The sequence below is a fragment of the Rosa chinensis genome, chromosome 3 (genome assembly GCF_002994745.2).
Source record: "Rosa chinensis cultivar Old Blush chromosome 3, RchiOBHm-V2, whole genome shotgun sequence".
NCBI lineage: Eukaryota > Viridiplantae > Streptophyta > Magnoliopsida > Rosales > Rosaceae > Rosa > Rosa chinensis.
In genome coordinates, this window is record NC_037090.1 from 38713309 (window position 1) to 38732984 (window position 19676).

Here is a 19676-nt window from a genome sequence, read left to right on the forward strand (position 1 = left end):
TACTGCTTTTGAAGATTGCTTGTTTTCATTTAATTGTTGTACTTTTGCAGTCATAATTCTTCTAACTTTTTTGCATTGCTTGTTGGCATCAGTAGGACAATCATGAGGCACTTTAAAGCAGAAGGTTTTAGGGTTAATTACATATAAGTGCATCTTTCAATGTTTTTTTAGCCATAAGGCCACCAACTAGTTTTTTTCCTCATAAGGCCACTAGATTAAAAATGGTGTCATATTTTGGATATTAAAAATTAATATATTTACATAAATGCCACTAGAGCACAAAATCAACAGTCATTCTCTCTACTCTCCTGCGAGGTCTCCGGTCAACTCCGGCTGACCTCCGGCAGGTATCCTACTGACCTCTGGCCAACTTTCGATGAACTCCCGCTACCACAAAAGCTACTGTCACTAACACCAAAAGCTACTGTCACCAGCAAGAAAAGCTATTCGAGTGAGATTTCTGGCAACTTCCGGCGAGGTCACAAAAGCTACTGTCACTAGTAACAAAAACTACTATCACCTGCAATAAAGGCTACTCTGGTGAGATTTTTGGCGACTTTCGGCGAGGTCACAAAAACTACTGTCACCAGCAACAAAAGCTATTCGGGTGAGGTTTCCGGCAACTTCCGGCGAGGTCACAAAAGCTACTGTCACTAGTAACAAAAACTACTATCACCTGCAATAAAGGCTACTCTGGTGAGATTTTTGGCGACTTTCGGCGAGGTCACAAAAACTATTGTCACCTGCAACAAAAGCTACTCCAGTGAGATTTCCAGTGAGATACAAAAAATTACTATCACCAACACTAAAAGCTACTGTCACCAATAACAAAAACTACTTTCACCAACAATAAAAACTACACCAGTGAAATTTCCCACAAGGTAAAAGAAAATTACTGTAACAAATACTAAAAACTATTGTCATTAACAGCAAAAACTACTCTCACTACCAACAAAAGCTACTACTAAGTAGAACAAAAGCTATCCCCTAAAGTTGAGACTAATAAACCTACTCCCACCGACTATAAAAGCTAGTGCCAAGCAATACAACAGCTACTCCAAAAAATCAATACAACTGTAAATTGAAAATCTCAAATACTTGAATCGAATTTTTTCGATTTCAACTTCAACCAAACACAACTCAAGAACTTAATAAAACTACAATCCTTCTTAACAGAAACTTTAGCAATTCTCAAGTATAATGTAATCCAATTAGAAAACCACAATGGATCTACAACGATACATAGGCAACAAGCGATAATCATTTGATCGTATATAGATCAAACTGAAATAATTTCAATCAAAGGAACTAATCTGATGATTTGTTAACACGAGATCAAGGATAATAATGTGAGAATTCACGGAATCAAATTACAAGCAGAGTAAGAGAATGAAATGGATCACGATTCTGAAACGTTTGATTAGAAGTTGAAAAGGTCAGAGATGAAAATACTCGTCGAGATCGGAGTTTTTAGGAGTTGAATATCATCGTTCATATCCACGACCTCAGCTTGCTAAGACTTCACGGCTGCGACGACACTATGCTTTGGACTCACTGGCGTTCGATTGTGCTTGCCTTAGAGGACGGAACCGTGGAGGGAGGGAGTCGTCGAGGAGCTTGAGAAGGAGATGTGGTCGATGGAATTGAGAGGAAGAGGAGAGAGTCGGAGATCCAGTATCAAGCCGCTAGAAGATGTTGGACTTGCCTTCAAAGCCAGAGACGAAGTCGTCGCTGTCGATCTGTGGGAGAAGCAATGGAATCCATCGGCAGTGATAGTAATCTGCGAGAGATCGGAGTCAGTGGAGAGAGACAACGGCAAAGTCGAAAGAATCTGGGAGATCCAGTTGAATATGTGAGATTTGGAGCTGCTGATTTGGAGTTTTGGATTTGGGCTAGGGCTCCAGTATTAGGTACTTGAGGAACGACTTGGACCAGTGGGTGATTCTTGCACGGTGGCCATGGCTGAGACAGAGGGAGAGAATCGGAGTTGGACGTGGTCATGGCTGAGATGAAGGGAGAGAATGGGAGTTGGAGGTGGTCATGAGATGAGAGAGAGAGAGAGAGAGGGTTTTGATTTAAGAGGCTATTTGTTTTGTGTGTAGAGGGGCAAAATCGTCAAGAAAAAAATAAATGGAAGATGAAAGTGGCCTTATATGTACAATAAAAATTAAGTGGCCTTATGGCCAATTAAAGTTTTAAAATGACACTTGTGTGTAATTTTCTAAAGGTTTTATTCTCAAACATATTAGTTTTGTTTGATTGTGCCATGGCTTAATATTTGATTATGATTAAACATATCATCCTTTGTTGTTTTCCAACTAGTTGTTTCAAGGGTTTGTTTACAGATACATTATTTTTTTTTTACCACATGAGTTGCTTGTCCTGGTTTTCTTCAGTTTCTTACAATACCTAACTTCATATCTGGCTTGCATTGATTTTCTGTCCTCAGATCTGAAATTTTTTGGAATTACTTTGTTCAAAAAGCATTGATGATTGCTAGTTCAAGAGGTATTGATCTCGTTGCCTCTATTGTTAAATTATTGCTTTGTTAAGATAATTAACAGTATACTTTTCAACTTATTTTTGCAAGCAGTGATGTACAGATGGAAGCAATCATGATTTACAGATGGCAGCAAATTTCAAGTGGAGTGCCATAACTGAATAGATGAGTTTGGTATGTAAATTGCATACATAATTGCTTTGTTGATTGCATAATGGTACTTTCTTTTCATTTGAATCCTATATATATATTGAATGTGCAGAAGTGGAGTGCTATTGCAGGAGCAGGACTATCCGGCTCTGATGATATAGATTTGGACTATCCTAATCATAAAGTTTCTGAGGTAATGTTTCCCTCTAAATGTTTGTGTTCTGGGACATCAACTTCTTTTTTGTCTAATGTATTTGGGCGGAAGGATTTTCGTCTCACTTTGCGGGCAACAAGACCAATTATCAAAACTTTCCTGCTGTTTAGAGGATATATTTCTACATAATGTTTTTAGCTTTTTCTCTTTTTTCTTTCCACATCGAAATGGCTCCAATGGCCTTGATTTTTTCCATATTGAAAACGCTCCAGTGGCCATATTGAGAAGGCTCCAATGGCCTTGATTTCTAATTTTTTAGTTTCTACAGTAATTTTTGTAAGTATATTGGTGAGTAAGGAGCCTAAAAGACTAGTTAAAATAGAAAAATAACTATCAAACTGGCTTTAAAAAAAAATTGTATTAAATAATTTTTATTTAAGGAAAGAAAAACTGAATTGGACCGAACTAAACCGAATCGAACGGTTCGGTTCAGTTTTCGGTGTTGAAGTTTGAAAAATGTAAAACCGAACTGAACCGAAGTCTAGTTCGGTTCAGTTTTCAATTTTGGCCTAAAACCAAACCAAACCAAACCGAACCCACCCCTAGTATGCAGGTACTTGTGGAGGCCCTGCGTACCAAAGTATCTTCCAAAGCCAGTCATCTTGTATCCACCATAAGGGCAATCGCGGTCGAAGGCAAAGTAGCAGTTGATCCATATAATGCCTGCGCGGATTGATCTTGAGACGGTGTTAGCCACATGACGTTCTTGGTTACAATGCATGCAGCTAGGCCATACTTGGTGTTGTTGGCTCTCTCTACTCTCTTCTCAATGGTCCTGCAAAATTGCTCAGAGTTATAAGCAAATATTATGTCCATTTTTAGCTTACCAGATAGGTTAAATGAAACAAAAGGAATCAGGCTTGTGCTTACTTGAACTTCATTAGCGACATTACAGGTCCAAATATTTCATCCTTAGCAATAAGCATATCATCCTATGCTAGTTGTTATAATGAACATAAAAGAAAACAGAATCCACTTCATTGTATTAGATTTTGATGTTGAACTCAAAAGTGTACCTTGACATCAGTGAATACTGTTGGCTCAATGTAATAACCCTTCTTCCCCACAGGCTTTCCTCCTGTTAACAAAGTTTCTCCTTCTCTTTTCCCCTGCTCAATGTAGGTCAAGATTTTCTCAAACTGCTTTTTATCAACCTGAAATTTTATTTTAATGTCATGAATGTGAACTCTTACATTGGGAATGTTTTGTACAGCGTTAGGAGTTCACAGCTTATTCTGATATATACATCAATCATAAAACTGCAGTTGTTGATGGTTATAAATACTAGAGGACAATGATTAAGATCATATACTATCATCAGTTTTTCGCCTGTGTTACCTGGGGTCCTTGATGAACAATAGGATCAAAAGGATCCCCAACAACCCAATCCTTTGCCTTCACTTGCAACTTCTTCACAAGTTGATCATAAATTCCTTCTTGAACAAAGACTCGAGAACTAGTCACAAAAATTTCTCCCTAGAAATATGAATAACAAAACAGTTAGTTACTGCTACTATTCCAGCTAGGTTATAAATGAAATTCTGTTATAAAAAATGATGAAACAAAGTTATAACCTAACCTTGTTGTAGAGGATTCCCAAGAGAGCAAGGTCAGCAGCCTTGTCGACATCAGCATCATCAAAAATTAAAAGGGGTCAAAAATCAAAAATCTGAAACTGTTTTCAGATTGCTCTTTGCTGCAGTTTGCATCACTTCCAAGTTGGCTATATTGTACCTAAATTTTGTTGGAAAAAATAAGAAAGAGCACAAGAGCAATGATTGAGGAGCAAGAAGCAATTCAGAAAATGATACAGAGCACTGTTCGTGCATGGTTGCAGGACGAAAGCCTAAGAGTGACACATACATAATCTTGATGTTTTTGGTGGCAGAAGCATTTGGCTGTGTATTTGTGTCTGTTTCTTTGGCCTCATTCCCTCAAGCTTCGCAGTCTCCTTGGTCTTCCCCCAAAGGACAGAACGGAGCCCGGCCACAATCAAGACTGATCCTAAAGCACTGAATCACCAATTTCGATTAGACAACAAATTAGTTCGTGCCTTGCAGCACAAATAAATTAATCGAAGCTTATCACAAATTCAAACCGACTGTATATACTTACGTTCCCATGTATAATTTCTCATCAAGCAGAGCCCAACTTTGAAATAGAAATAGAAATACTTGAGCCATTTGGTTTTGGAGTTTCACTGAAAACTATACTTGTGACTACTGAACCAGTAACCAAAGAAAATAAATATCAAATACACAAGAAAAGTGCAGTTTTTTAAACTATGACCATGACTACCAACCAAACCATGAGTTTTAAACAATTAACTAAAGTGAGGTGATCTTCTATTAAAGTTGATACAGCTAAAAAATTCCAGTTGTGTGGTGTATTGGTTAGTACGTGTGGGTACTTATCCGTTGGTTAGCAACACTGTCTGCTTTTGCCAATATTATTTTCTTGAATTTTTGTAAGTCTTATGGGTACTTATGTACTGAGAAAAGGTCTTTTCTTCATGATTGATATTAGTTAATTGTTATTTCATGTTACACTAGGTTTACTGATCGATGATTCGTGTACAGCACCGCGCGACATGAGGCATCTGGAACTGGTAGCATGAATGGATGTTTAATCTTAGCTACAGAAGATGGGTCTACAGCTGAAATTATTGAAGAAATAGGGGCATAGAACTTGGCAAGTGTTGTTTAAGGTTATACTCAAGGGTGAAACTATGCATGCATTGGTTTTTCCTCAATGATCAGATGACGTGTTACGTGTGGTTGAATACATTGAGCTTTTGTAAAAAAACATAATGGCCTGGCAAGATTTTCTATCATGTTGTGTAAGATAAGAAATCATGTTCTGATCTTATTCTTACATTGATTCTCTTATATGTACTCACTACAGTGAAAAGCTCATGTAGAACAAATTCACACTTCTTCCTTTGTTTGCCATAACATTGCAGGTAGGGGTCATCATTTGGCCCTTTGGCCCAAAGCCTGCTGGCCCATAGGGCCGAAGCCCTACCCGGCCCTTGCATTAGGGCGGGCCGGCCCGACCCTTTCTCAAATAGGCAAGGTTTCAAATTTCGGTTTTGGTTTTGGTTTCGATTTCGGTACTTCAAATTTGAGGAAATTTCGGAGAAAGTTTCGATTTCGGTAGAAATTTCGGTTAAAAATAAAGAAATCACATTAATTGCATGTATAAAATTATTGAAACTTTTACATAGACTAACTAACCTATAATAAACCTATTTACAATGTAAACTCTCTAAAATTATACATAAATAATAGAATTGTGATATTTAATATGGACGAGACGACGAGTAATTAACTAAAACTGTAGTAAGTTGCTAAACACTATCTATAATTCTATATGTAATTATAAATGTTATGTATATTGATAATGTGAATGTGATTTACTTTTTTTTTTATGGCTGGAACCCAGTGGGAGGCTTGGCCATCACGCCTTTTTCACTAATAAATATTAGGAAAATACAACCGGGGGGGACGTAATACCAAAACCCCGTGAATCAAAATAAACAAGAGTACAACAAAAGCAATATAAAGTATTAGTAATAAGAGCTACTACGATGTGGTTCGATCCATGCGGTTGAACTGCTCCCATTTAGTATCATACAAAAGTACATGAATTTTGGAAATGATTTTGGTACTTCATCACATGGGTAATTTATGTGTGTTGATCTCTTCCCACATGCAATCCATATATCGGAAATTGTGGAATTACCCAATATGGTGTTTCATTGTATGAAGCATGCGACATTTGGGACGAAGAATGATCAAAAAGGCCATATGTGCTTCCACCTTGTGAGCTTGATCCAATTCCGTAAGTACTTTCTGAGGTAGAACTCATTTCATGATGAGGATAATGAGAATGGAATGGGTTAGGGTTATCACTATATTGAGTTCCTATGTCCATTGAGCCAAGACTTGAAGAAAGTGATTCGAACTCATTTAGAGACAAATGGCTATCGCGTCTTCCTTGTGTATCCCTAGCTCTAGAATTGTATTCACGATTTGCATCAGGATAAGTAGTATGATCATCACTACTATATTGGTTGTAGTGCCATGATTTGCCACTCCCCCTGTCATTTCCATAATTTGCCTCACGATTAGTGTCGTCATAACTACTATTGTCACACGAGTTATCACGTGTACTACCACCATAGGCATGATATCTGCTACCACCACCAGTAATACCACCATCACCATCATCATCATCATGATCATCAATTGATTTTTCACTAGTGCCTCTTGATAATTTATAATCACTTCCATCACTTTCATCAGAATGATCTGTTACTTCTTTCTTCATTACCTTATCCACATCAATTCCCATTCCACGAGCATGAGTTGCTATATTTGGATCTGGATTTCCTGCTGCATCATCTAAATGTAAAGGTCGAACCCAATGGTATATTGGATCAGCAGTTTCCTCCGCACCTATATCTGCAGCTATATTGAATAGGTCTAAATAACTGGTCTCCGCAACTCTATCTGCAGCGGCTTTTGCATCTCGCAATTGTAGCTTCATGTTGTAATAACAATACACAATTTGCTCGAGTTTGTTATGTGCCAGACGATTTCTTTGCTTCGTATGGATAAGAGCAAATGTGCTCCAATTTCGCTCGCAAGCAGAAGATGATGTGGTTTGAGATAGGATCTTCATTGCCAATTTACGAAGTGTAGGTGCATCACCCCCATACATGTTCCACCATTCATATGAAGTCATTGCTTTCCTTGCAGGAATGGCAGCTGGTCTTCCAAATCCATATGATGAGTCTCTAAAGCTTATAATCTGCATGAGAAAGAATTATGAATGTTCGTAAATGAAAATAACAATTAATCAAATATAGAAAATTTACCTCATTTCCGAATTGTGTGATGCCTATGGAGTTTGGGTCTAACTTTGCAAAAACTGAGTGAAGGGCGTCTAGTAGCTCTGGATCATCACCAATTCCTTCACTATACTGGAACATTGGATTCAAATAATAAGCTGCTGCATGTAATGGATGACACAATTGCTTAAACCATCTATCGTTGATGATTTTTCTGACGTAAACTGTATTCCTGACTTCTTCCAGCTTTGTTCTCACCTTCTTAAATAAATCATACAGCATTGGCATTGTCGGGTTAACCTCTGTGTCAACTATTTGAAGAACACCGTATAATGGCTCGTAAATAGAAATCACTGCTTGCACATTGTCCCAAAACATGTTTTCAAGAACGAGTTCCTCTATACATCTTCCCTCCTTGCTTCGACTATATTTGCTAGTAACCCAGTCATCACAAGTACAATTGTTTAAGTCCAGCCTTCTTTTGGAAAAGGCTTTGAAGAGAAATGTAATTAGTGGCAAACCGTGTTGGTCCTGGTCGAATCAAATCACCATTACATATTTTTCTCATAAGAGCAAGCACCCATCCGTGATTGTAGATATATACAGTCACGAGTCTAGCAATAGTAATCACATCACTTACCTTTTTCTTTTTACCAATATCTTCAAACATTAAGTCGATGCAGTGTGCAGCACATGGAGTCCAAAAGAAGTTATAACGTTCCGATAATGTTTTACCAGCCTTCACAAATGCTGAGCCATTATCGGTACATATTTGAACCACATTCTCCTTCCCCACTTCATCAATGACATCTTTAAATAGCTTGGCAAGGTATTTGTGCTCCCTTATATCACTTGATGCATTGACAGACTTCAAAAACACAGTCTTACCCTTACAGTAAACCATGAAGTTGATAACTTGCATTCTTGTTGGACCGGACCACCCATCAGCCATTATGGTGCAGCCATATGTTTTCCACATTTTTCTTTGGCTATTTATATATTCAGTTATTTCCTTATGTTCCATGGCCAAATATTTGTTCATTATCTGAAACGAACTTGGCGGAGGAACATTTGGACACTCTTGTGCTCCAATTATCATGTTTTTGTACTCATGAGATTCCGCTTTGTACGCAGGGACATTGGTATATATGAAAAACTTCCCACATACTCGACCAAGCTTCTCCTTGAGGCTTCCCATTGACATGGAGTCAATGATGCTCTTTTGTTTTGCAGCATTGGATTTATAGAGTGAGTGTGGGAATGAAGCTTGAGGTTGGTCTCCATGCTCTTGTCGTACACTTTTTGATCTATCAAATTTTGGTTGGCTTCGACTTGTCCCTCCAGGCCCTGAAACACCTCTACTTATACCTTGCTCCCTTTCCCATTCTGATTGTCTTGATGCTCTCATAGCAGCTTTATAATCACGGGGATCTACATCATGCTGACCTACAAAACCTTCATCTTCATCTTCAGAGTTCAATTGTTGTGATAACCCTGATCGCAATTCTTCTCGAGTATCACGGATTATTGAATCCTTTTGATATTTTGCAGTACATTTTCTCCTCATCCATTCTTTTACTAATTTTTGAACTTCTGGTGGCACCTTATCACAAACTCGTGTGTTCTTGGCAGGATCTAATCCAGTCAAGTGGAACTTAAATCGAGTGATACCACCACTCTTTATGACCGTATTACAAAACTTGCATACTGTACCTTTAGTTTGGCCTTGATATGGAAAAGCATAATTCCAAGTTGGGTCTTTTTTGCTCCCCACAGGGTCAGAACTTGCCATTATGTAAAAAACTAGACAACTACAAAAAACAAACTAAAATTTATGAACAAATTATTTCTACTAAAGTGTTCTCATTACGTTTAAGATTATTATCTTAATTTGTATTCATATTGTAGTTATCTATTGAAACTAATTGAAGAACACATCTTGACAATTTATGTATGGAATATAGGTAGGCACTAAATAAGATTAATATCTTTGATTGTTTCTAACTTCCTACATCCATTAAATTATCTACTGAGTGCTGACTACAATATTTTATCTACTGAGTGATACTAAATAGTTTCATAAATTACAAAAACATGATTACTAGACATTTTCATAAATAATAAATCTCATAACAAGGGAACAATTTAAAATATAATTACCTTTTCGTATATATAAATCATGCAACCAACAATATATATAAATTTCAACATACCTTGTAGAGCTTAAAATCAACCAAGCTTGTTATTGTATTGAGTCTTCAACTCTTTTTCTCTGCTCCAGCTCGCATCTCTTCCAATTCTTCACAGTCTTTGCTTTCTCTATTTTGTTTACGGCTTGCTTTGTGAATTTAGTGATCAGAAGTTATAGGAGAGACGAGAGAGTGATAGATATAGCCATATAGGTAGATTTAGAATTATTGTGAAGTACTGTGTGAAGTGTGAACAAACATGACTTGATGGGTTTTTGGGTGTATCCAGCCATGATTGCAAATAGAATCATGATGTGGTTGGAGACTTGGAGCATGAGTGCTTTGGTAGCAGATAAAAGCAAAGAGGTACTATGGCCTCATTCAAACTTTGTTGTGAGAAAACTGAACTCCAAGCCTACGAAAAAGTTAAAAGACATCATTATGGTCATGGTGGTCAAAAAGCCATAGAAACCAAGATACTTCCTCCATCCTCCCACGCACTAAGAAAATACTAGTAAAAAGAACAGTAAAGCCTTCAACATACCTTGTTAATTAATAATTATATGGTGGATGATAGAAAGAGAGCTTCTGTGTTATGAAGGAGGATTGAAAAAAAAAAAAAAAAAATCAAAATTTCATATTTTGTCAGCTAAAAGTCGAAAACTGTGAAATATGAATTTAACAGAAATTTCAGAGAAATTTCGGACAAAATTTCGGTTTGAATTTTTAAATATATTTTCTGTGTGTAGATATTTCGGAAATTTAGAATTTCGCGGAAATGTACGGAAAATTTCGGTAAATTTCGGGAAACTCCTAACGGAAATGATATAGCATATGAATTTCATTTCGGTACTTCAAATTTACGGAAATTTCGGCAGTTTCGGAGAAACTTAAAACCTTGCAAATAGGGTAGGGTAAGGGCCATGCAATTGAAACCTGGCCCGGCCCTTCGGCCCTACCCGTTTGAGCCCGTTAGGGCCAAGCCCGGCCCGGCCCTCTAGGCCCGCCCGTTTAAGCCCTAATATTTTCTATTTTTTCTATTTTAAAAATAAATTTCTCTTTTTTCTGTAGCATACAACTTATCTCTTTTTTGGTAATTGATTTCCTAAGCTTTATTTCTTTAATTCTTGTTTCCTTTGTTAAATAAAAATTAATTTAGAGATTTAGAGAGATAGTTAATTAAATATAATCTCATTAACTAATATTTATAAATGTTATAACTTATAAGTTAATCTCAATATATATATATATATATATATATATATATTAAATATGATCAACAAAAAACAATGAGTTTTATATTGCCTATATGACCATGGAGCCACATTTTAAGGAAAAAAGAATAATATATTTCTTTTTGTTAAACAAATTAAAGCCCTTTTAGGCCCATTTCGGCCCTATTTGGAAGGCCGGTCCGACCCGGCCCTTTTGGCCCTAGTGACTCGGGCTTTTCGGGCAAGTAAGGGTTAGTATATTTAAGCCTCGGCCCTACCCTACCCGGCCCTAAATTTTGTTGACTTTGACTAGGCCTAGTCCGGTCCTACCCTAAGCCCTAAAATTTAGGCTAGGGCCTGCCCATGATGACCCCTAATTGCAGGGGTTATGGAAGATAAATTCAAGTTGTCTCAAGACAACATAGAACTCGATTTAGCAACTAACAATTTCGGTCTGTTACCTACAAATTTTTGCAAGGTTGTTTTCTAGAAGCTGCTATTATGAATCTATACATTTGTTACTTGAACCATCCAATTGCAATATGCAGGCCATTTTCTTCTCACATATCTTTTGTTGGAGAAAGCGGCATAGAGGGGAGAATTATTATTGTATCATCACTTAGCCATACATATATACACTGCAAAGGAATTCATTTTGATAGTATTAATGACGAATCAAGGTAACACTATGCATGACAGCATGTCTTTGATGAATCGTCTTTAGGCTTTGGTTAAGATTATAAATTAAAATGTGTTTTACTTGCTAATTTACAAATACAACAATTGCTTATGCAGAATCCAAGCTTGATAATATACTGCACACTAATGATGAGCTTACAAGGCACCTCAAGGTAGTCATCAAGTGCCTCTAGATTTAGAAATGATCTCAATTCTGAACTTCTTAGTTGAGGCAACTTATTTTTGAAACATCAACTGAAAAGGAAGAAATGGTTGAGATAACTGCTAATTTTCTTCATCCTGGAATAATTCGCACCAATATTATGTGTAATGATATTCGTGAAAAGTGTAAGCTTCATTTGCCGTGCTTACCAGTGTGAACTGGTGTGGATTTTCAGTTTTCTCTGACTAACTTATTGTTTCGCTTGACACAGGTGTTCTTAAGGTGCTCAGGATAATTTTATGAGCTTTTATTCAGCAGGTCTTTTAGAAATGTGGATATCTTGAAGAATATGTATTTAGTTGAGAAATTAGTGCAACAGATTTTCAGTTTGAAACTAAGTGACTGCAGTTTTGTTTTCCTGTTTAGTTGAAATATGCATGCTTCAATTACCAAAATTGTAAATTATCTTCTTTTAGAATAATGCAAAATTTATTCACACTATCTTTTTTCTAATCTGGGTATATATGTTAATCATCAGAACATTATGCATTACGTCAATGGCATCACTCACTGAGTTGTCATTCAACTGGCTTGGCTTAATTGGTGCAATAATTTCAAATATCTCTTCACCTACAGGAGTACGTTTCTGAAGAAAGCCATGGTGAGCTTAGCCTCTCTGAAACTTTTTTTAGCATTTGAATAGGACAATAGACATTGCTAATAACCCCTTTTTTAATTGATTTTTACAGACTGATATTGCTGATATTGTACGTACCGATTTGTATGCCTATTTCTATCACCGCACTCTTTCTGCATTCCACCTGCTCTCATTGTGACTAAAACTTCTACTGAGATCCCTGCAGGAAGTGTTGGTTAGTATGGAGTATCTGGTGTTCATTTTTGGGTCACATTATCAGAGTTCCTGCAAATGTGCTACTGTATGATACATTGATTAAGAAGGGGAACTGATCATTAATTCAACCTTTGAATTTACATGTAATCTGGGAACTCTTGGTTCAATAGGCCTCATATAACATGTGAAACCGAATTAGTGAAATGAATACCTGTCTGACCCTTAATGAATTTAGACTGGGGTTTGCAACAATAAGGCATATAGCATGAATGTTGTAGATATTCAAGAGATTAGTGAGAAAGCCAGAAAGGGAAACAGAGAGATGTATATATTGAAAAGGGGGAGAGAGATCTGGAGGGGAATGAGAAATGGAGACTTCAATTGTTAAACTACCTACCTAGGCTTGCAGAGAAAGGCTAGGAGAGAAGTGTTTCAGAACAAAAGAAAATTCTTGCTTTGAAATAATTTCATCTAAATAGGACTGACTGTTAACAATAGTTATGGTAGAGTAGTATATTTCTTATTTCCTTTATTTTTCATTTGAATGTTACTTATTTACTTATTTCAGTATTGCCGAGGACAGGGTCATATTTCCTGCAGTAGATGGAAAAGTATCCTTTTTCCAAGAGCATGCTGAAGAAGAAAGTTCAATGAGTTGAGGTGTCTGATTGAAAACATTCAAAGTGCAGGAAGAGTTGTGCTCACATGCTAATCAAATAATAGAAATTGTACAGAAGCACTTGAGCAATGAAGATCGAAGTGGAGGTATAATTTCCTTACACATCCTTTATATTTTTCTTTAGTAATCCCTTGCTGGCTTCCTCAAAAATGTTGGCAGAACTTCAGTTTTAGTGGCAGAGACGCTTGCTCTTAGAGAGGTGTTAGACAAGCATGGTGTCTTACTCTCATATCCAAGTTGAGAGTGACTCAAAAGTCTTAATTGACAGTATTAAAGGAAATATTAGTATTCCTTGGCGTATTAAGGTGATGCTGTGTTGGTAGATGATATTCATTGGATGGCACCCAAGTTCGTGCGAGTTTGTTTCCGACATGTAGTACGTGAAGCAAATTTTGTGGCAGATGCAGTTGCGAACAATGGTCATTCTCTTCAACTGAATAGTGGTGTTGTATTAGAAATTACCAGTTGTAGCGTTTCATTTGTAGATTTTAAATAAAACAGAGGCTTCTTGTATATTGCAACAACAACAGATGAGGAAACACATGCAAATAGATGATATACATATACAATGTTTTTGACATTTCCCACATAAATAAAGAACTTCAACTCAATAATTTATTCTGCACTTGCAGTGCTGCTAACATTATTTTGGTATTGGATTCAGAGCCAGGGAGATTTATAAATGGGAGTGACCACAGATTTAGTATGCAGATACTTGTGGAGGCCCTGCATACCATAGTCTTTTCCAAAGCCACTTATCTTGTATCCTCCAAAAGGGACATCGTTGCCGAAGGCAAAGTAGCAGTTGATCCATATAGTGCCCGCGCGGATAGATCTTGAGACGGTGTTGGCCACATCGATGTTCTTGGTTACAATGCCGGCTGCTAGGCCATATTTGGTTTTGTTGGCTCTCTCTATTCCCTCCTCAATTGTCCTGCAAAATTGCCCGTAGTTGTAAGCAAACTTATATCTATTTTGTGATTATCGATCAGAAGAGCTAAATGGAAGAATAGGAATCACGGTTGTCCTTACTTGAACTTCATTAGCGACATGACAGGTCCGAATATTTCATCCGTCGCTATAAGCATGTCATCCTGAGGAAGTTGTTATAACATTAATGAAATGAACATGCAAGATTCAATAAAATTAACATTAACCATATCAAAATTTTTTATCTGAAGACGAAACATGAAAGTATACCTTGACATCAGTGAATACTGTTGGCTCAATGAAATATCCCTTCTTCCCCACAGGCTTGCCCCCTGTTAACAAAGTTGCTCCTTGTCTTTTGCCATGCTCAATGTAGGTCAAGATTTTCTCATACTGCGTTTTATCTACCTGTAATTTTAATTGAATGTCATGGATCCAAAATTATAGATTATATTATATCATTTGTATAACTTTACGAATGGCAAGCCCTGCATCGCCAATGCCACCTGAAAGCTGCTGCAGCGTCAACGTCCGCACTTTAGCGATAGTGCGGACGTCCGCCTGTGATCGGGTATATATATATATATATTGAGAAAAAATCCTACAAGGCAGTATGATCATCATCATTTACTCGTTTCAATTACGCCTGTGTTACCTGGGGTCCTTGACGAACATTAGGATCAAAAGGATCTCCAACAACCCAATCTTTTGCCTTCTCTGTCAACTTCTTGACAAGTTCATCATAAATCCCTTCTTGAACAAAAACACGGGAACTTGCCACGCAAATTTCTCCCTAAAAATGTGAATGACCCAAAGTTAGCCCTGCTACATATAGAGCTATCAATGAAACTCCTGAGTCTGAAAATTATGAAAACTAGAAATCACAAAATCTGACTTTGTTGAAGAGAATCCCCAGGAGAGCAAGGTCAGCAGCCATGTCTACATCAGCATCATCAAAAATCAATAGGGGTGACTTGCCCCCTAGTTCAAGTGAAACTTCTTTTAAATTACTCTTTGCTGCAGCCTGCATTACTTCACGGCCAACCTCTGAGGAACCAGTAAAACTGACCTAAAATGTTACGAAATTAACCAAGTATCAGTATGTATTACAGTAAGCTATTAAACTATCCTGAAAGTTTAATGACCAAAGCTTCTAGGAAAAGAGCTGGCAAGATTGTACTTTGTCAATGTCCATATGATGGGTGATGGCAGCACCAGCAGTCTCTCCATACCCAGTGATGACATTGAGCACTCCATCAGGAACACCAGCCTTCATAAATAACTCACAATTAGCCAAAGTTACCACTAGCAATATTAATGTACGTATACATACAAGCTAATTCCCCTCTTAAATATTTATGCGTGCTATGCAGTACATTCAAATGGAGATTTCACATACTCAATGATCAAAATTGTCAGAATGACAACGCAACATGTCCATAGGCTGGATAACATAACATATCAACTTTCTGGTCAACACATATAACATTTTAAGCAACTATGAAAAGGATTTTCCAAGCTTACCAACTTAGCTAGATGAGCATAATACAGAGCCGAAAGAGGTGATTGCTCAGCAGGTTTGACAACCATTGTACAACCAGCTGCCAAGGAAGGAGCAATCTTAGCAAATAACAGGGTGCTGGGAAAATTCCATGGAATGATGTGTCCGACAACTCCAATGGGTTCAAGTAATGTATAAGCTTGAAACTCGCGCGACATTTTAAGCACCTCTCCGTGAATTTTATCAGCTGCACCAGCATAGTAACGTAGAGTTTGTGCTACCTGAGGTATGTCTACGGCTTTGCCAAAACTGAACAACTTCCCAGCATCAACTGTATCCAACTTGGCTAGTTCTTCGGTGTGTTCATCAATCAAGTCTGCGAACTTCAACATAATCGCTCCCCTCTCCTGAACAAAATTCAAGGCATTGTATCAATTTCAGACTCTTAATTATTCACGCTAAAGTAAAGTAATTAAAAGCTAAACTTAATTAATACTTAGATGACAATTTTTCGCTATGGTACTCGGTCATTATAACCATGCATGATTTTCATTCACTAATTTAGTTGTGGTCCAGGAAAGGACTAGAGAAATTATCAAGGACTCGTCAAATGGTAAAATGAAAAAAAAAATCATATAGTTGACCAGAAGAACAATGGTCGGTACTAAATTATAAAACAAACCAGATAAGATTTTATTTGGTCTGCTAAATATAGGAACATAAGATACATAGCTTGAAATTGAACGTTTTCTTTTCTAATTAAACTAATGAACGTAGTTGTACATACTACGTATGACACAAGCAACTAATTAAAAATAGAAAGTCTTACTTTTAAATTTTCACACTATATATGGACCTGATCTATTATTTGTTTTTGGGACCTCGTTTATTAAGTCAACTTCAGTAATAGCTTGTCATCGAAAAAAAAACACTTCAGTAATAGCTTTTGCCACGATTAATCCAGGCTGCTATGCGTTTAATATATACCATGTTTACAAATCATAATGCTATCCAGTGGCGGATGCAGGATTATATTTATATGGGGGCGAAATTTTTTTGAAAGAAATAGAATGAATCTCAACGAAGGAGCTAGGTTAATATTTGTTATTAATACTTTCACAACTTCGAACGGTGAAGGGAAAAAAATTCTAATTCATAAATTTTTCTGTGAGAAAGAAAGAAGGAAAACAAAAATGTATTTTACAATTATCAACTAATACAACTCTAGTTATATATCAGAGAAAACAAGAAGAAGAGAATGTCAATCAACAACCCGCAAAGCACATGTATTAACAATACATCTATAAGAACTAGATAAGAATTTTCTACCCATTTCTTTTATGTTTGTGGGCAAGCGACACAGTTTTTTACTAATAATACATATAAAAGATCTTGTATTGCTCTAGAAGTAGAGTCTGTGGAGACTTGTATTGCTTTTCAATGGGGGCAGCCTTGCTGAAACAGTTCCATTATGTAAAAACTATGAAGCAAATCAAACCAAATCAAGAAAATGACTGGGGGCAGTGGCCCTCACTGAGTCTCAGCTGCGTCCGGCACTAATGCTAGCCACAAGGTCTCCCTCTAAATCTGGCCGCTAAAACCACTATCGGTTTGACCGCCTATGGTCAGATCACTGTCATATGACCCATTATCATTAGTTGACTAATGGAAATAATTGGGACCAGAAAATAATCTCCTCTTATCGATGAAGATGAAAACGAAGAAGCTAGACCACCTAGCTGAGTAATCTCTTTATACAGTGGTTCATTTTGTCTTCGTAAAGGATAGTCAAGATTCAAGAAAACATGGTAGAAGACAAAAAGAGAAAATTAGATATAAAACTAAAAAAGTTAACCTTTTATTATAAAAAACCAATACATACTTTTCTTTTAATTTACACCCAAGTCACATTAATAAACCTTCCATATAGAGTGTATGCATATAATCAATATTTTTTCTTATTTTCATATATGTCTAATTTACCCTTTTACATTCTCTCAAGTAATACATGTCTAATGTACCTACTAAATATGTATGTGTAGCTAGGGCTTAAATAGAAGAAATGTTCAAGCTTAATAGAGATCAACACACAATGATGTATACCACAATCATAGGTATAATACTTTTGTTTATATATACAATCATAGGTATAATATAATAGAAAACCTAACAAAAAGAGGTATGATACAAAAAAATAATAATAAATTCTAATACAAAGGTGTTATACAAAAACTATCAACATTTAGACTGTAATCGAATATATAGAAAAAAAAACTAAACCTCCTATATGTTAGATACATATCTGAAATCAAATTATCTAGAAAAAAAAAAGTATTCTAATGATCAGGTACCTTTTTTAGATAAAACTTTTAGATTGTAATTGGAAATAGCATACATACCTTACAAATAGAACAACTGTATAATATGTTGTTAGCATATGTCTGCTTTCCATTCAAGTGTTTATATGAAATAGATAACATACCTTTTATATAGAAAAAACAGACCACAATATAGAGAAAATCAGATATAAACCTCGAACTAGGTATTGATTACGAGAGCTTCAATCAAAGGTCTAGTTCATCAAGAGTATTTATTTAGAGCTTGTGGCATATTTAGTAATTTTTGACAAAAACATGTTTTATTTTTTATGTCAATTAATGAAAATTTATTTATGTAATCAACCTAATCAACAGATTTGGGTGTATATTAAAAAAAAAATTATGAATAGATTTAATCTAATAGGTGTAATGAAATTTATGTGTAAAATGAAATGCCCCAAACAAAAATGGCCGATCAAACATAGATATGAAAAATGAGGATCGGAGTCATGGACCATGACAAATTAAGGACGGAACAGTAACACCGAAGAACAAAGTGGAGTAAGATATATATTTACAGCGCCGGGTAAGCGAGGCCAGGGGCCATGGTCAAAGGCGGCGCGTGCAGCTTTCACGGCCAAATCCACGTCTTCCTTATCTCCTTCTGCCACTCTGGTTATCACCTCCCCTGTTCTTGGATCTATCGTCTCGAATGTTTTTCCTTGCAAAAGGAAAACATCAATATATAAATCAGAATGCATAGATGAAGTGTATGTTGTACTGTCGGAAGTCTCAGATGATGACATGTGAAAAATGACATGCATCAAGAATTGGTAGCTAAAATTAATAAATGTTTGAGAAAGTTAATTTGGATCTCTGAACGATATAGAAACTAAACATCATCAAGAAGCTAGCTAGCATGCAGTAGCTTGTGATGACTTGTGAGACATGTTAATAATCAAGGAAGAACATCCGTACCAGAAACGGAATCGATGAATTCTCCATTGATGAAGAGCTTGGTGAACTTTATCGTTGGCATCTTCACAAAAGACTCCTCGGAACATGCAGAGCTTCCACTACTTTGGCCACCCATTATCGATCTCTGTTTCTTTGTCAAGAGACTTGGTCTTGCTTGGTTTCGTGTAGCATGAAGCTGTTTATATAGAGAGGCAAAAGGCAAAAGGCAAAAGGCAAAAGGTTAACTTAGAGAGGTTAGTCAACAAGACCAAAAAAGGTGAAATGTAGTAAAACTAAAATTTACCAGAACCAAAACGAAACAAAACGAGCAGAAATATGACCTAACAAAACAAATCTTGCACTCGCTGGTCCAGGAGCTGACCCTCCGTCTCGCTGAATTATTGAAGAGGGCACCGCCGGTACCTATTAATGAAGCAAAAACTTTCGTATATAAATTGAATGAAAAGCTTTGGTA

The 19676-nt window shown here is 36.6% G+C and overlaps 1 protein-coding gene across 1 annotated transcript; it reads right to left on the reverse strand.

The window, feature by feature from the left end:
- Window positions 1–14004: 14004 nt before the first annotated feature.
- On the reverse strand, window positions 14005–19666 carry LOC112192323 (aldehyde dehydrogenase family 2 member C4). The gene is made up of 10 exons (XM_024331985.2): window positions 19543–19666; window positions 19223–19397; window positions 18823–18965; window positions 15950–16333; window positions 15606–15695; window positions 15321–15494; window positions 15081–15218; window positions 14696–14833; window positions 14528–14589; window positions 14005–14429 (listed from the first exon to the last, which is right to left on the reverse strand). The coding sequence occupies exons 2-10, from the start codon at window positions 19335–19337 to the stop codon at window positions 14156–14158; spliced, it is 1518 nt and encodes a 505-aa protein (XP_024187753.1). The 5' UTR covers window positions 19338–19397; window positions 19543–19666; the 3' UTR covers window positions 14005–14155.
- Between the last annotated feature and the right edge of the window lie 10 nt (window positions 19667–19676).